The sequence below is a fragment of the Nuphar pumila genome, chromosome 9 (genome assembly GCF_984573655.1).
Source record: "Nuphar pumila chromosome 9, dmNupPumi1.hap1.1, whole genome shotgun sequence".
NCBI classification, from domain to species: domain Eukaryota; kingdom Viridiplantae; phylum Streptophyta; class Magnoliopsida; order Nymphaeales; family Nymphaeaceae; genus Nuphar; species Nuphar pumila.
In genome coordinates, this window is record NC_143257.1 from 117,649,484 (window position 1) to 117,668,662 (window position 19,179).

Below are 19,179 nucleotides of genomic sequence, written 5' to 3' on the forward strand. Positions count from 1 at the left end.
AGTATAGGTCAAATGCTCAACCTATCCGTGAGTGGCATCTATTGTCATTATGTGACATTACACGCTAATAATGATGGCTGTGTTATCAATATCGTTGTGAATCTGCCGATTCGTATCATATAACAATGCCAAACAAGTTGAATTAGTTTGTTTTGTATATAGTTTTTAAAAAATATATTTTTTTAATATTATTTTAATATTTTCGGTCATATGTCATTTGCTGGTCTGAACGTTTAAAAATCAATTCTAAGTCAGTTATGATCCTCACAACATTGTTTGATGACCATGATGGATGGTAGTTATACTAAAACATGGACCAAACATGATTTGGCATATCACTTCATCTATTTTCTAAAGAGCGTTTCCTTCAACAACAAAAAAAATTCTAGAGGGCCTGGTAATGACTTTTCTTTTTTTGGCTTGTGCAAGGAAAACCCACATGGATATATTACTCAACATTGTTCTGGTAGGGTTTGCTTAACCCCAACTTGCCTTTCAAAAAAAAAAATACCATTATATATAAGCCTTATATTTTATAGGCAATACCATCATATATATTGTCACAAAAAAATTATTAAGAAAAGCAAAATGACAAACAAAATATCACCTAATTACACTATCCATAGCTAGAGCAATAAGCCAATGTCTCAAGGAATATGTAAAAACAAGATATTGAAAGCAATATGCTTTAAGAGAGTAACTAAATAAAAAGAGGGATACAATTATTGGCACCAATATAAATGAAACCAAGTTTGGTACGGTTTCACTTATATATGAAATTAGTTTCCGCAATTCCTAGGGATGAGTTTTATATGTATTTGCAGATGAAATCAAGTTTGGTACTGGTTTAACTTATATAAGAAACTGGTTTCCTATATATAAGGATGGCAGTGGATCGGGGGAAAGCGGGGCCCTGCTTCGTTCCTTTTGAACCGGGGATGGAGGGCATGAAACGGGGATGGAGGCGGGGATGAAGGTTAAAATTCATCCTTGTGCGGGGATGGATTGACACTTTCCCCCGCCCCGCCCTACCCCATCCTTGCCCTTCCCTCTCCCCGATAAACCCTAACGCAACCCCCCTTTCCCCATTTTTGTTCACCTCCCCTCTCACGCAACCCGATCCCCCTCCCCCCCTTCTACCTTCCTGCGTAAGCTCCTCCTTCCTTCAGATCCTTCCCTGTTTGCAAATCGGTCGGAGCCACACCACCGTCGTGACCAATCGAAAGCCAACCGCCACGCCACCACCGTGACCAGTCGGAAGCCAACCGTTGTGCCACCATCGAAAGCCACCGTTACTGACCACCACAGCCTCCTCCATCGTCGCGCCACCGTCGGAAGCCAATCATTGTTGCCAGCCCGATGTTGTTGTCACTTACATCGGGAACTTCAACTATCGCCAAGTAACCTTCTTCCTCTCTCCCTCCTTTTCTCTGCAACCCCCATTTTGGGATTGTCGGGGGGTGCTAAGAGCCACCATTACCCCTTCTTCCAATGCCAGCCATCAAGGGTGCACCCCCTACTTCTGGTTTCTATCGGGAGTCGCGTGAGTGTTCAAGCTCTATCGGAAACAGAGCCACCGCTCGGGGGGGTGACTCTCTTTCTGTGCATTTACCCTTTCCTTTGTTGATCCAACCAGGCGGGGATGTGGTAGGGGCGGGGATGTGGCAGGGGCGGGGACGAGGCAGGGCGGGGAGGGGGAGGGTTGGAGGTCCAAAGTCTCCCCCGCCACGAGGATGGACCGGTGATGAAGGTTAATTTTTTGAGACAGGGCGGGGGTGGAGACCTTGTCCCCCACCCCGCCCCGCTGCCATCCCTACCTATATATTTAGGGACGAGTTTCATATGCATCCATAAACAAGTTTTTTTTTACCAGTATCAAGTATTTGGTACGTATTTTTACTTGATAAAGCACATATATTTGATTAATATTTTAAATAAGTAAAAAAATGAATTGTTGATGTATATTTTAAAGAAGTAAAAAAAAATCAATGGTTGATATTATACTAAACTTTGATAATAAAATATTTATATTTTTACATCAAGCCAATTCGAAAGAAGACATGTTTCTTTGTAAATAAGCAATAACAAATGCATCTAAGAACGAGCAAAAAATTATGAAAGCGTGTGTTTGAACGTGCATAACGTTGTTCCCATCAATCAACTCACTCGCACTCACATCCGTGAGACGCACGGGATGGGTTTTCCCTATTCTAAAATAAAATAAACGTGTTCAAGACAGACTAGACAGTGTGTCTTGTAGAAAACAATTGTCATGTCTATCCTGAACACATCTTCGGTCCAAGCTCGGACAAGGAATCAAACACACCCTAAAAGTAGGGGTGTCAATAGGCCTGGTTTACCCAGACCCAGCCCTAACCAAACCTTATAGAGTCCGGGTATGGTGATAAATAATAAGACCCGAGTCCAGACCCGAAGGTCCGATTACTACATGGACGAGTATAGTTTGTAAAATTTTATACCAGACCCGACCCGAGTTTCGATCAAAACCTACAAATTTTCAATGTAAAAATGATAAAATTTATGGTTTTACTAGGTATGGTCCAAGTTTGTTTCATGTAGTTCTTATCGGGACTGGGTATAGTTTTTCTTATAGTGGACCGATTAGACCCAGGTCCAGACCTGATACCATACCCAAAAACAGGGTCCAGGTCTGGTACCACCTGGGTCTGAACCAAAACCGATCCATTGACACCCCTACCTAAACGTACGATTTTTAGAAGGTCCCAATGGGATGTAATTAAGAAAAAGGGTAGGATCCCCCTTCTCTCCAAATCTCAATGGTAGTAGCAACTATAAAAAACAGTTGTGCTCTTTGCAAGACTTAACCCATCCCCGGGAAAGTGTTGGTCCATCCCTGCCTCCATCCCCGTTTCATGCCCTCCATCCCCGGTCCAAATGGGGCGAGGCGGGGCCCCGCTTTCCCCAAGTCCACTGCCATCCCTACATCTCACTACGCCAAACCCCTTGGGTCTGACTTAACCCAAACCTTACTATACGCTGGTTCTATCAATTTGGATTCGATAGTACTCGGTCTATTCAGGACCGAGGCACCTCTACTGAGCCCCGAGATTACCTCTGGTCTTTGGTGGGCTGACCCTACTAGACCCATTACCCAGACAAGCATTAGGTGAGGAAGGGGAGGACTAAACCCAGTGGCTCGGCTGTGATGCGACACCGGGTTCGTGTCCTTGTGAGCTCTCTGTGCTTAAGTCGATGAATTCCTTCATGAAAGCCGTTCCGATCATAAGAAGGAATTGTTCGGATTTGATTAACGATCTCAACAGGTTTTGCTACCAGAGAAACCTCGAGAAAGCGATCGCCACGATGAATTTGCTCGAGGAAAGTGGCGTTCATGCTCACTATCTCACCTACACGGAGCTCATCAAGTGCTGCATCGACGGTGGAGCAGTCTCACAAGGTAAAGTCGTTCACCATCACCTTTCCTCGAATGGGTATCGTCCTAATACGTTTCTACTCAACAATCTCCTCAATATGTACGTTAAATTCGATTGTTTGGCTGAAGCGCGCAAAGTGTTTGATGAAATCCCTCAAAGAAACGTTGTTTCCTGGACGACCATGATATCTTCCTACGCTGGTCATGGTTCTGATAATGAAGCAGTGAAACTTTTAGTCCTGATGTATAGAGAAGGAACGAGACCAAACATGTTCACGTTTTCTTCTGTTCTTAGAGCTTGTCAAGACTTGAGAACTCTGCAGCAGTTGCACTGCCGTATAATAGAGAGTGGGTTGGAATCGGATGTCTTTGTTCGAAGTGCTTTGATCGACACATATGCTAAATGGGGTAGCTTGAGTGATGCATTTGGTGTTTTCAACGAAATGCTTACAGGGGATTTGGTTGTATGGAATTCAATCATTGGAGCCGTTGCTCAGAATGGCGAAGGTGATGAAGCTGTTGATCTCTTTAAGCAGATGAAACGAGCCGGTTTCATGTCGAATCAGGCAACTTTAACCAGTATTTTTAGAGCTTGTACTAGCTTAGTGCTGTTAGAGGTAGGCAGACAGGTGCATGCGCATGTTGTCAAGTCTGAAAAGGATCTAATTGTGAGCAATGCACTTCTGGACATGTACTGCAAGTGTGGGAGTCTTGAAGAAGCAAACACTTCATTTTCTAGGATGGCCATCAAGGACGTGATTTCTTGGAGTACAATGATTGTTGGTATGGCTCAAAATGGCTTCAGCAAGGAAGCTCTCCATCTTTTTGAGCTGATGCTGAAGTCAGGGATGAAACCCAACTATATTACCATTGTTGGGGTTCTGTTTGCCTGCAGTCATGCTGGTCTGGTTGATGAGGGATGGCATTACTATAGATCGATGAGCAGGCTTTATGGGATAGAACCTGGAATAGAGCATTATGGTTGCATGGTTGATCTTCTTGGACGTGCTGGAAAGCTTGATGAAGCAATCAAGTTCATTCATGAAACATCATGTGAAGCAGATGCTGTTATCTGGAGAGCGCTTCTTGGATCATGCAGAGTACATGGAAATGTCAAGCTTGCAGCTTATGTTGCAAACCGCATTCTTGAACTGCAAGCTGATGATGAAGGAACCTACATACTCTTGTCAAATATATATGCTGCTTCTTTCAAATGGGATGCTGTTTCTCGAGTTAGGAAATCCATGAGAGACAGGGGGGTGAGAAAAGAGCCTGGATGCAGTTGGATTGAGGTTGACAAAAAGTTGCATGCATTTACTTTAGGTGATAAGTCACATCCTCAGATGGAAGCTATCAGCAATGAGATCAATAGGTTGATTCAGAGAATAAGCAGCATCGGTTACCTTCCTGACACAAATTTCGTGCTGCATGATATTGAACATGAACAGAAAGAAGATTCACTCCGCTATCACAGTGAGAAATTAGCGGTTGCTTTTGGGATGATTAGCACTATTAAAGAGAAACCCATTAGGATCATGAAGAACCTTAGGATCTGTGGGGATTGTCACAATTTTGTTAAACTTGTCACAAAGAGTGAAAACAAGATTATTGTAATAAGAGATGCCATTCGTTTCCATCATTTCAAAGATGGGGCTTGCTCCTGCGGGGATTATTGGTAACAATGTGAACTAGGACACACTTTCCTGAATTTTCTTATCAGCAACATACTGTGGGGATTGTCAAAATCTTGAAGACCCTTAAGGTCTCTAGAATCATTGTATTATGTAATTATCATTTTGGTGTGCTAAGTTCAGTGCAGAAATGGTGACGTGCAAATCACTAGAATCCTGGGTTTTTTAGCCATATGACCTATTCACGAATCCGTCAAGGAGACTTTGGAACCAGATTTGTGAGGCCATGCACCAAGTTGTCAAACATTACAATTTATAAACTTTCTGTTTGTCCAATGTTGGCAAGCTTGAAATTGATTGAACATCATCTTGAGGTTTCGACTCTAATATCTCCATCTTGGCGTCCGGAAAACACATAATGCTTACCGCCAAAGAGATCATGTGGAGAGCAATTACACTTACAGCTGTTTGGTGTCCTTGATCCGCTTGACGACCTATCAAAAGTATGGGTTCCTTGCTCTAGTTCTTATGAGCAAAACTTGATGGAGCATCTCTTGTTTGATCGGGTTGCTACAGGTTTGGATGGCCTAATATCTTGGGCTTACAGTTCTTTAAAGATGCATTTTGTACAGATAACAATCTGTAGCATGGAGAGAACACTTGTGCTTTATTTCTTTCACTTTGTGTTTTATTTTTCAGATTGTATTTAGCTCTTGTTATGGTGAAGAAAGCTCATTATATAGCTCAATTTAATACTATAACATCTCCATCTTGTTAGCTGAAGAAAAATGGTTTGCAGAGAAATATGTAGGAAGTAGGAACTTGCAAGTGTTGTACATATTCATGAATTGTAGGTTTCCGGCTGCCTCATGTTGGAAACATTAAGATCTATTTCACCAGTGTTATTTTATGACGTGTCCTGACCCGTTGTCTTTTTCAAATAGTTTTTATGTATTTTGAAGTAGAATCAGATTCAGACTCCAAATTTTATCTCTCTTTTTTTAATAAAAAAATCTTCCGATTCGATTTGATTCGATTCTTTGGTTTTTAAACCGATTCACCTAGTGAACCGAATTTAACAACCTTGCCATTTCTAGCGAAGCCTGGGAAGCTTAGAAGCGGGGGGTGGGTATCGGGTCGTGCTTACCCAACCCACTTAATTGTTGTGGGGTCCGCACTCTACAGTGATGATCGTCATCTTCTCATGTCATGAGAATCTCCGAACCAAACAAAGCAATAGCCGATCAGGTGACATGCCAAATCACCCCCATTTGGTGTTTTGACATCTTGATCGTTGATTCAAGAGATCAACCGCTATCAGCATCTATGTGGGCCCACTTGATTGCACAAATCAACGGCGAGTGATGAAGGGAACGGATGGTGGACAGTGACGATGCCGAAGCACTAAGGACGGGTGATGCGACATATCACTTTAATCCGTCCTCTACCCTATCGTTTCACTCTTGCTCTTCGTGCTAAGCTTTAGAGAGAACGCTTGAGAGTGAGAAGGTTGAGTTCCAGAAGTCTCTCTCTCGCTCTCTCTCGCTCTCTCTACTGTATTTCCATGGCTTCCCTTCCCCTCTTCACCTTCCTTCTTCTCTTCTCCTTCCTCCTTTCAAAACCACCACCATCATCATCATCATCATTATCATTATCATCATCATCGTCGTCGTCGTCGTCGTTGGCGATCATCTCTCGGTTCCAGGAGTACCTGCGCATCAACACCTCGCAGCCCACCCCCAACTACGCCGAAGCCGAGGCGTTCATCCTCTCTCAGGCGGAGTCCATCGGCCTCGAAGCCCAGACCCTGGAGTTCGCTCCGGGGAAGCCCCTCCTCCTCCTCCGATGGCCGGGATCCGCCCCCCGCCTCCCCACCATCCTACTTAACTCCCACACCGACGTCGTCCCCTCCGAGCCCCACAAGTGGCTCCACCACCCCTTCTCCGCCGCCATCGATTCCGCCGGAAACATCTTCGCCCGCGGCTCCCAGGACATGAAGTGCGTCGGGATGCAGTACCTCGAGGCCGTCCGCCGCCTCCGGGACGCCGGATTCGTCCCCCACCGCTCCGTCTACCTCTCCTTCGTCCCCGACGAGGAAATCGGCGGCCACGACGGTGTGGAGCGGTTCGTCGAGTCGGAGGTGTTCAAGGGGCTCAATGTGGGGATCGTTCTGGACGAGGGTTTGGCATCGGAGACGGAGGAATTTAGGGTTTTCTACGGAGAGAGATGCCCGTGGTGGCTCGCTATCAAGGCGGTCGGGCCGCCCGGCCACGGATCAAAACTCTACGACGGCAGCGCCATGGAGAACCTGCAGAAGAGCTTGGAGAGTATCTCCAGGTTCAGGGAGTCGCAGTTTCAGCTCGTGAAGGCGGGCCTGCGGGCTGCGGGCGAGGTCGTTTCGGTTAATCCTGTGTTCCTCAAGGCCGGAACTCCGACACCCACAGTATGAATTCTGCTCTCTGTTTCTAATTCTGCTTCTTCTTTGCATCTTCTTCCTGTTGTCATACGATTTTGATTTTCATGGGTGGTCTCCATAGAATGAATTTTGGGATAATCTGCTTCGTTGGTGTTAAGAATTTTCATTGCCACAATGTTATGTTTTACTCGTTGATTCAGTTTGATTGAAACTGAACTCGGCGGTGCTTCTTTCATTTATCAAATTGCTAGTGGTTTTTTATTGATAGATTTTACTCGTTGATTCAATATGATTGAAAATTGAAACTGAAATCGGTGGTGCATTTTCCATTTATCAAATCGTTGGTGGTCTTTTATTCCCTCATTGGATATCCATAACGTAGTCATACATGTTTTCTTCGCTGATCAATTTTTTATGGGGAGTGCTTTCATCTATAGGAAGTTGAATAGAATGCTGTTTTTTTGCTTGCATTAGGGGTTTGTGATGAATCTTCAACCATCTGAAGCTGAGGCGGGTTTGGATATCCGGGTCCCACCTACTGCCAATCCTGAAGATCTTGAAAGACGAATTGCAGAGGAATGGGCTCCTTCCTCAAGGAATATGACCTTTGAGGTATGAAGACAGCATGCTTTTGTCTGTGAGGATAGTGTTGCAATTGTTTGCAAGAATGTGTATTTGCTATAGTGTTCTAATCATTTATTGGTCATTGTAATTCTTGAGCTTCTCTTTGTAGAGTATGAATATCTTGTGGAATAGAACTTTTATGTTCTTTCTGCTTTATTGTGGAGTGCTACGATTTAAGGCATGTGGCAGACAATTAATGATATATACAGCAAATGAAGCACTTTTATTCATGAATTTCTATGTACAACACTGTTGTTAGTAACTGTAACCACCTTTAATAATATCTCTATTTCCTCTTCATCACTCATTAAGTAACTTGATGCTCTATTCAGTTGTCTCCAGAGTATAAAATAAATGGGATGAGTAATTCTCCACCATCATCCCTACAGGATAAGGAAGACTGGAATATGTCCCAAGTTGGCGACCATAACAAACTTATGATTCTCCAGAGTTTTGACATCAAACTGATCAAAAACAGAATTCAATAAAGATATTGAGAAACTCTATAGTGCAATGACCCAAACGGTGATGCCATGCAATTAGGGGTGTCATTGGGCCAGGTTACCAAACCCTATAGGGTCAGGGTTTAGTGATAAATAAGAAGGCCCGATTAGAATCCGGGTCGGACCCGAAGGGTCCAATTAATATATGGAGCCGGGTATGGTTTGTTAAATTTCATACCAGACCGGGGCCCGACTCGAGTTCCGATTATGATCCGCAAATTTTCAATGTAAAAATATTGAAAATTATTATTTTACCGGGTATGGTCCTGTTCTGGTTCATGTAATCCTTATAGGATCCAGGTATGGTTTCTCTTATGGTGGGTCCGATTAGACCCGAGGCCGGACCTGGTACCATCATCTCAAATCAGGTTTGGGTCTGGTTCCACCTGGGTTCGAACCAAAACCTACTCATTGACACCCCTATATGCAATGACATCTTTAATAACTACATTTAATATATATCGATTTCTTCTCATCAAAATTGGATCCAAAAGTAATGTTCTCCATGATGCTTCCTCTTAATGGGCATGGCTTTTGTGCACTAGTCTTTCAAGAAAATGGGGTTGCAATAAAAATAACTACTATACCTTGTCTTATATAACTAATTAATAGAAATTAAATTACTATAGAATTTTAGAACAGGAAAAACATTGTTCAAATACCATAGGTCCATGAGAAGAAGATAGACGAATGGAACCTTTATGAGTAAATAAGGTGGGTGGACCCATGTCTTATAATTACTATATGTCTACCTTTATATGGACACAAGGAAAAATACCTAAATTTTCTGAAAACTGGTTGGTTTTCCTACTGTTCACTGCATAAGTGAGATTATTAGAGATGATAAGCATTAATGATATTGTTGTTGCAATCTTCACTAGGGATAGCCTCTTCGATGCTGAAATTAGGGTTGAGGAGATCATGTTGATCAACCTTGTTACTGGACAAGATGTCATTAGTTCCATGTTTGATTCATTGGATCCTGCTTGTAATGGTCACTTACAAGATTTACTTGTACGTCAATTCCATGTTCCTCAGCCACGACATTGTTCAAATTTCCTTCACTAATATTGCTGCCGTAATCACTACTATTTGGAGTTTCTTCATATGACATGAAATTCACATTATTGCCATAAGAACCAAGATTGTCACCTCGATGAGCATTAAAGTTTTTTTTAACATTGGAGTAGTGAGTAGTGATCAGGCAACAGGCACCACTAAATGTCTCTTTACTATGTTCTTGACCATGAAATCTGTTACTTCTACCATGACTGCCATGAAGGGATTTCATATTATTGTTATTTGCAAACAATATATAATGACAGGCATTATTATTGATTGTCGCCTCTCATTGTGTACAAATGATGTCTCATGATGTAATGAAAGTAGTCCAAGTTCAGAAAAGTAGGGTATTTTACTCTTAAGGGCAAACCACTGACGAAGTTTTAGTTTGTGCTGTTCATGTATAGCATAATAAACCTTGTCATCACTGTCAAGTGGCTGTCTTATCAAAGCCCATTGTTAATAAATATTTTTTACATTTGCCAGATAATCAAGAACAAATTTGGTCTTCCTTTTCACGATTCAAGAGGTCCTATTGTAGGTATATTATTTTTACCTATAACATGAGTATAGGTATAGATTAAACTTTAAAGCAATCCATAAATTAAAAGTAGCACACAAACCAACAAACTGAGACATCTTAATCATTTACATGAATGTGCATCCGAACATAATGAGAAGAGTATTTCCTTACTAACATTATGAATAGACCCAGTTTTATCTTGGTTAGATTTCATATGATTAAAAAATGTGAAAATGATGACAATATCCTACAGATAACTTATATCTTTTCAGAAGTAATAGTTTTCAATGAAATTTTCATTAGGACCTGCCTTAGCTTTCAGTCGAGGGCATACATTCATTCTGCTAGAGAGAAATATGCAACCGTGCTACACAAAAGGTAGAGCATTTCACCCTTGTATCTTTGTGCATGTCAGGTCACACAAGAATTCATTTTGTAACTTACTGGAAACTAGGGCTGCAAATCGATTGGATCCAGGATGTGGGTTTTGAATTTTTTCGGCTGTTCTGATCCCATCTGGATCTGACTCTCCCATGTATGTAGATGATCCAGATCGGATAGGTTAAAATTGTATCTTTTTTGTAAACCTAGCAGCAGCATCTGTTTGTAGACTGTCCCACTCTGCATGTAGGTCATGTGGAAAGGAGGTGCATGTTAAATTGTATGTGTATATATATATATAGTATAACTGAGTATTAGGTTAGGTTAGTTTCATTTTGGTTAGATTTTTTGGTTTTATTTGAACTAGTCAACTTAATGTTGACTAGTCAAACAGAGACATTGGAACAGATCCAACTGCTCTATTTAGAGCTGTTGGAGCTCCAACGTCTCTAGGGTGTTCCATGTTGTATATAAAAAGGGGTGAAACCCCTCATTTGTTGTAATGCATTCCTTACATTTCTTTCATTAATAAAATAATATTTTTTTCTCTTTTGTGAGAATACTCCTTTGTGGGTTTTGTGTGTGAACTCCATTGTGAATTTTTCTCTAGTTGATTGTCCACTTGTGTATTTATCTATGTCACATGGGTGCGGCGCAATTTCAAAAAATTCGGACACGGGGACTCGGCTATATATATATATATATATATATATATATATATATAAAAACAATAAATTAACACAAAGATTGTAAATTTTAAAGCAAAAATAAAAAAGCAATTCTTAACAACACAAACTTACCAAAATATAACACATAAAGAAGCTTGTGAGTGTGATAAACAACAAAACTTATCATAAATTTGCCTCATCGTCTGAATTTGAGGGAAGAACAGGATCGATGTAGTCCATGTTGAGAGTATGCAAATTATGTTCTCCCTCCAAGTCAAATCTTCTGGATTTACATCCCAATTCTTGGATGGTCCACCACTGCATCAAAAAATGACTATATTAGTATCTAACTTAAAACTTTGAATACAAAGAAAAAAAAGTACCTATACTCTTCTTTGGTGTGGCGAGAAATTAATCGTAGATTAGAGTGAACATAAACCAAATCCTCTGCTCTTTTACTAGTGAGCTTGTTTCTTTTAATGTTGTGAATTTGAGCATATGTACTCCAATTTCTTTCACAATAAGATGATGTAGTAGATTGAGATAACAACTTTATTGCAAGACGTTGCAGATTTGGTGTCTCTGATCCATATGTTGCCCACCAGTTAAGGGGATCTTCCTTGTCGCTTGCCACGAGTGCCGCTAAAGAATCAAATTTCTCAGTAGAAAACTTGCCAAACTCACTATTTACAACCTTAAACATGTGAGGATCATTAAAAAGTCCTTCCAAACATATCATTCTATTTTTTGATATCTCAGGATCTTCATTTGGAGAAACACGACCAACACCTGTTGTCAACCATTTTTTTGCATAGTATTTTGGATTGAGAGAGTGTGCCATGCAATGCAAAGGTGTATTGCTTTTATCCCATCTTCTCACTAAAACTGAATGTACATGATTGTAAAATTCTGAATCATCAAGTGCGATATCTTTCTTCTCATGTTTAAAAATGATACTTTGAACTTTTTCAATCATATTGTCCCACATTTCATAAATTGTATGAAGCATGGGTGCATCTCTGTCAACTTCTCTCAACATTTCTCAAATAGATTCTGTAAATTCAACAAAATATGTAATTTTATCCCACCAAAAATCATCACAGATGCATTTTTTGATAGCTTGAGCCTTGACATCATCTTCAGTACGATAAAAAACCCAATCTTGATCAGCCACAATCATCATCAATGCATTCTTGAGTTGCTTAATTCTTTTCATCATAATAATGAGAGAAGCAAAACGAGTTTCAGGAACTTTCAATAACTTGAGATCAGAATGCCTATTAAATATAGAAAGGGCATGATGATGGTTTACAACAAAAATTTCTAATATTTCGAACATCATGCTCTATTTTCTTAATCCATAAGCACATTTCATGTGCATGTGCATGTGCATCATCTTTTGATGAATTGCATATACTCTCAAGTGCCAAATTTAAACTGTGTGCTGCACAAGGAGTCCAAAAAATATGTGAATATGTATCTTCACTTGCCAAATTCATTCCTACACGACTGCAAACTGGAGCATTGTCAGTAATGATTTGCACCACACTTTCTTCACCCACTTCTTTTATCATTTCGACAAATAATCTCTTTAAATATTCAACATCTTTATACTCTCCAGATGCATCAACAGTCTTCAAAAAGATTGACCCATTAAGTGAGTAAGTAATGAAGTTTATCAGTGGTCGCCTTTGTATATCAGTCCACCCATCAGAAACAATCGACACTCCATGTCGTTTTCATGCAAATTTTTTGGTCTCTAATAAGTCTTCAATTCTATTTTTTTCCTCTGCAAGAATGACATTTCTTAGTTTTTCTGAACTAGGAGGCACATAACCACTCAAATTACAATTAGCCAAAAATGTAATCATATCTTTCCAGTATGGACTTCTAGCTACATTAAAAGGAATTGAGCTTGAGTAAAAAAATCGATCAATCTTTTTATTAATTTCTGCTCTTGCCATGTTTTTGAATGACACTTGTATTGTTTTATTGCTTTCCATATTTCTTTTTTTAAAAAGCTCTTCTTGTATATCACTAGTAATAGGAAAAGACAGATTAATCGAATCATTTCTGATCTCTGCAATTTTCTTATTTTCAGCTTCCTCTTGTTCTTTCTTTAATTGCTTTAACATGTCTTTGTCAACCCCAAAACATGCCCTAATTTCTTGACCACGAATATACAAAAGATGTGCTTTCACACGCGTATAAGAACCTGTGAAAACAGTCTTACATAGATTATAATGAAATTGCACATTCCCACTACCACCACCACCACCAGCTTTTATCCCTTTTGTCACAAGCCTCCAAAATGGTTGAGAATCTTCTAATTCAAGGTTAGAACTTGAACCAAATGTATTGACACTACCGCTAGAACTTGCCATTATATCTGAAAAGTGAAAACTAAAAAGAAAATAAGTAAATAAAATAGAATCTTCTAATTCAAGCCCCTGCTGAACCTTGTCGAGCCCCTCTTCTGCGAGCAGAGGGTGCACGGAGAGGGGGGGGGGGGCTGTCAAAAAATAAGAACGAGGCAGGGGCAGAGCCCGCTGCCTCGTTATTTTTTTTGGCAGGGGTGCCTTGCAGGTGTAAGAAGGAGGAGTGGGGGAAGGAGGGGGCTCAGCTGACAGACCGAGTCGAGCCTTGCCCCGCCGAACAGAAGGGAAACGAGGAGGGGCCGAGCCCCTCTTCTGCGAGTAGAGGGTGCAAGGAGGGGGGGGGGGGTGTCGGAAAATAAGAACGAGTCCCTTTGCCTTCGATTCACAGAGGAGGGGCTCAGCCCCTCCTCGTTTCCCTTCTGTTCGGCGGGGCAAGGCTCGGCTCGACCTGTCAGCCCAGCCCCCTCCTTCCCCCACTCCTCCTTCTTACACCTGCCGAACAAAATGGAAACGAGGAGGGGCTCGACCTTCTGTCCGACGGGGCATGACCCGGCCTGTCAGTCGAGCCCCCTCCTTCCCCCACTCATCCTTCTTACCCCTACCAGACAAATGGGAAACGAGGAGGGGTTGAGCCCCTCCTATGTGAATCGGAGGCACAGGGACCCCTCTTCTGCGAGCAGAGGGTGCAGGGAGGGGGGGGGGGCTGCCGAAAAATGAGAACGAGGCAGGGGCGGATCACCCTGCTTCATTTTTTTTTTCCGGCAAGGGGCTCCGCCACCTGCCAAAAAATGAGGAAAGGGGAGCCCCCTGCCAGACGAAGAGGAGAGAGTGGGAATGGGGGGCATACCTGTTGACGGAGGAAAGGGGGAGACGGTGGCTGGCGTCGCCTGCGGCTACGGTAGTTGGAGTGGATCGCCGGCGTGAGTAAGCTGCAGGGGATGCGGGGAGGCAAAATCGACAGGGTAAGCCCCTCCCCCTGTCGTAACCCCCTTTTAGGGTTCGAAAGAAATTTTCAATCCGGGTCCAGATCTGGACCTGAACCAGATCCAAAACATATTTCAAAAATGGACATTTTTGGACTCAGTCAATGTTGATCGAGTCCAAAGTGAGGACGGACTCTGCCTCGACTCGTTGACCGAGTCCGACTCAATGTTGACCGAGTCTGGGCCGTGCTCATTTCGCACCCGTGTCTGCACCCGTGTCAGGGCATGTCGACTCGGGTGCGGCACCTCCCTAGCCGAGTCCGTGTGACAGGTATTTATTTGATGGACTTTGGTTGTGATATTTGAATATCACCATTTCATTACATGGTATCAAAGCTTGGTGATTAAGTTGCATTTTTTATTGGTGCCTTGGGAAGCATGCCACTTAAAGCTTTGAGGGGTTGAAGCTCATTTGTGTCTTTTATTCAAGTACTTGTGAGATCGTGATTGTGTTTTTTCAAATGATAGATGGGTGATACTTACTTGGTAGTGGAGTGCTCGTGTTCTTCACCTTGCCTACTCTTTTGTATTCTTTTCTTCTCTTTCTATCTCCTTGAGCCCTTGTAAAAATGGATGACAATGAGCATGTCACCATAAAACCCATAAAACTCAATGATTTCAATTATGTAGCATGGACTTCAATCATGAAATACCTCATATGGGGAAAAGGGTTATGGGGACTAGTGGATGAGACCGATCTGAAACCCAAGTTAGTCCTTACTAAAGTAGAAGGTGAAAGAGAAGTTCCTCTTATTGTACATATATAGTTGTTTATATGATATTGTATATACGTATACATACATGTATACGTACATATTTACTTGTATATATATAATATATTTTACATATATATTTTTATAATATAAATTTATATATATATGGGGACAGTCAAACCAACGGCTAGAACTTCTAGCCATTGGGAGCATGGCTCCCACTTTCAATATTCTCTCTCTCTCTCTCTCTCTCTCTCTTTTCAACTCTAACTCCTCTATTTGAAGACTATAAGAGTCTAGGATCTGCAAGTTAAACTGACGTGCTTTAGACTAAATAAATTCTAGTGGTCAAGTTGATATTATGTTCTGGAATACTTCTGTGTGCTGCTTACTTTCTGCGGTTGTTGGATTGATAGTTGCATAAAATGCAAACTAGCAACTGTCTTGGAAAAAAGATGATCTAAACTTTAAACTTAGGTGTATAATAGTGCTAATAACATTTTCTTAGCTAGGGCAGTTCAAGCAGAAAGCTCCAGTTCATGACAAGTTTGGGAATCCCACAATTACTAAAACAGACAGTTCCAGCCCATGGTGGATGCTACTGGATAGAGCTGTGAAGAAGGCTGATGGAAAACTCAGCAAACCTGAGATATTTCCAGCAGCAACAGATGCGCGTTATTTTCGCAAGAAGGGAATACCAGCTATTGGTTTCTCTCCCATGGCAAACACTCCAATACTGCTGCATGACCACAATGAGGTATGACCATGTTCACATTATCGCCTTCGGCTTTGGATAATGTATCTCTGGTTTATCTTAAATTCTTAATGCATATTTGCATGTGGACTCATTCTAGCTTCAGTCAGCCAGATATTGTAGGCCTGATGCCAACTCATCTTTAATGCAATTGCAGTTCCTTAGCCAGGAGGTATATCTGAAAGGGATTAAAGTCTATGAGGCCATTATTGAAGCATATGCATCTTATGAAGAGCCCACCCGGGACGAAGAATCCATGGCAGAGCTGTAGCTGTGAGAGGTCTGCAGATTGTACAACTTTCTGTCCATATGCCAGTTGGAATTGATAATCTGAATGGTATGTATTTATGCTGATTTTTTTTTCAATGAATTATCTTATCTGTACTTTAAGAATAAGATTCTAAAGTTTTACTGTTCCCTCTATCTGTATGAACCGGGCATAAATCTGCTCTCTGGTTCTATATTTCTTTGAGAAAAAGAAGAATATCAACATTAATAATAGATGGGTGATGGGGGTACTGCAGTGATGATGTGGTATTGAGATGATCAAGATATCGCCTAAAAACTAGCTTCTCAATGGTTTCATTTTTTCGATATTTACCAAGGAGAAACCCCAGTTCAAGTGGTGGGACCAAGGAGAGATTGAGGCTCTGCAATATAGCTTACCCCCAAGCAGTTGAGGCCCTGTTTGGAATCTAGCAGTCAAAGGTAGCTGCAGAAGAAACTATGAAATCCACTTCTATGGATTTGCTACTTCCCACCTGCCTGTTTGGGAGCACCATCATAATACCGGCCAGTACTTTGCTAATCCACTTTTGAAGTTGTTTGGATGATGTGTGGATATCATAGTTGCCTCTTCAGCTACCCTGTTTCCAAACAGACAGAAATGAAGCAAATATGATTCGTGTTGTGATAGTGTGCTTGCTGTCTTTGGTGTGAAAAAAAAAGTGCAGCTACCAACTACCCATTGACGAAGATATCATGGATACGTTGAACTGTTGGGTTCTGCTGATAGATTTTGGGATTTTAAAAGAATTCTGGGCCTATGCCGTATGTGCTGAGAATCTTACCTGTAGCTCTGTAAATACAAAAATTATAGTGGTACGAAAGTTGTAACAGTGATGAAATTCCTTACAATAAAGCAACTTCAAACATGACCAACCCGAAATAAAGTGCTACTCAAATATGAGAAACACTGCCAAATTTATTCTTTCATAATCAAACAAGAGATTCAACAAACTGTTCCATCAAATTGCATGACATGTTCAAGATGAAACCAAGGAGGTGTCTTAAACCATCGTGTTGATTCATCAAAGCAGCAGCATGAACGTCCAACCAAAGCACCTCTGATTGTACAATAGAAATATGCTGTACCAATTGGCAGGTTTGACATAGGAGTCCGCTCTGCAAGCTCCATTGACAATTTGCCTAGCACACACTTGCACGTGTTGTCCATGGCAGAAACATGCCTCCTGTCATCTCACTGTTGATAGGGAGTACAAGTTGCTCCACAACTACACAAGACTGGAAACATTGGACAGTGCTATAGCCATAATCATATAATAAGCAATTATAGTTGGCCTCCTTACATCTGCCACTTTTTGAGATGGCACAAAATGTTATAAGATATTCAGGAAGTGTGTTGAGCTCTATTCTGAATATGCATTTCCTAGTTGCAAGGAATGAGCATGTTTGGACATCAAACTCACTTTTATATGCATTTTCTAGTTGCAAGGAGATAATGTTAAGACACCAGCTGAAGTATCACCCACCTCATGAAGACCATGATTTCTACTGATGCAAAATTACAATGAAACAAATTAGTTTTGTATTAAGAATGTAGAACTGATAGTTTCGAATCGATGAAATCTCACATTCAACAGATTTTTATCAAATTTGGATAACTCCTTCAAATGTACAAAATTGGAAGGAACACTAATTGCCAATTTAGCAAATGAATTCAACAATAGATTCTAATTGTCGATGCATATAAACAAACAAAATATCCAAAAAAATTGTCTAACACAACCACTTAGCACAGGCTTACATTTGAGCCTCGTAGAAGGGTCAATATCAGTCATTAAACATGTCAAAATTAACCCCAATGGGACCCAAACAATATAGTAGATTACATAAGAAATATGCACAGAGAATAGCATGGTTTAACCTTGTTTTCTTGAGCATTCTATCAAACGGTTGGTATGCCTATTCAATGAACTGGTTCAAACCCTAAAAACAGGGACATTGAACCAGAGCGTGTCGAACAAGCCAGAACATTGAGCCTAGGCTTTGTTTGGAAACAAGCAAGGACGTTAAATCAGCGTGTTGAACAGGCTACAATCGTTGAGCCTTAGGCTTTGTTTAGAAACAGAAAAAGCGTGAATATACAACAACAACAACAACAACAACTACTACGCCTTCATCCCAAAACAATTGGGGTCAGCGATATGAACCAAAAAAGAAATTCATTTTGGGTCTTCCACATGAATCCTTTTCCTCCAATCACTTCTATCCAATGTCATGTCCTCGGTCAGGTTCAAAGCATTCATATCCTTTCCTATCATCTCCATCCAAGTCTTCCTAGGCTTACCCCGACCTCTTTTAACTAATATATTTTCCCATTTCTCCAACCTTCTAACTGAAGCATCATTAGGCCTTCGCCGAATATGTCCAAACCACCGTAAACGATTCTCTCGCATCTTATTTTCAATGGGTGCAACACCTACATTCTTACGTATCTCCTCGTTCTAAATCTTATCTTTTATTGTATTTCCACACATCCATCTAAGCATCCGCATCTCAGCTACACTCGTTTTTTTAATATGATGTCTCTTGGCAGCCCAACATTCCGTACCATATAGTAAAGTGGGTCTAATAGTCGTCCTATAAAACTTTCCCTTCAATCGCAATGGCATTCTACGATCGCACAGCACTCCAGTTGCATTTTTCCATTTCATCCACCCAACCTTTATCCTATGATTTACATCTCCATCAATTTCTCCATACTTTTGAATGATGGATCCCAAATATTTGAAATAATCATTCACCGGTATTTCTTTCTCACCAAGCTTCACTACACTCCCATCACTACTTCGTTGCTTACTAAACCGACATTCCATATATTCAGT

At 41.1% G+C, this 19,179-nt stretch overlaps 1 protein-coding gene and 1 pseudogene across 2 annotated transcripts; both read left to right on the plus strand.

Moving 5' to 3' along the window:
- The first annotated feature begins 3,162 nt into the window (after positions 1–3,162).
- On the plus strand, positions 3,163–5,835 carry LOC149829025 (pentatricopeptide repeat-containing protein At2g03880, mitochondrial pseudogene; annotated as a pseudogene).
- A 671-nt stretch (positions 5,836–6,506) lies between these two features.
- Positions 6,507–16,575, plus strand: LOC149829026 (uncharacterized). Of its 2 annotated transcripts, none has more exons than XM_090017869.1 (4): positions 6,507–7,489; positions 7,937–8,074; positions 15,806–16,054; positions 16,209–16,575. In XM_090017869.1, exons 1-4 carry the CDS (start codon positions 6,611–6,613, stop codon positions 16,320–16,322), a joined length of 1,380 nt encoding a protein of 459 aa, XP_089873995.1. In that variant the 5' UTR covers positions 6,507–6,610; the 3' UTR covers positions 16,323–16,575. The 2 variants fall into 2 exon arrangements, with proteins under 2 accessions (XP_089873995.1, XP_089873996.1); XM_090017870.1 differs by having other exon boundaries at positions 15,815–16,054.
- Positions 16,576–19,179: the final 2,604 nt, after the last annotated feature.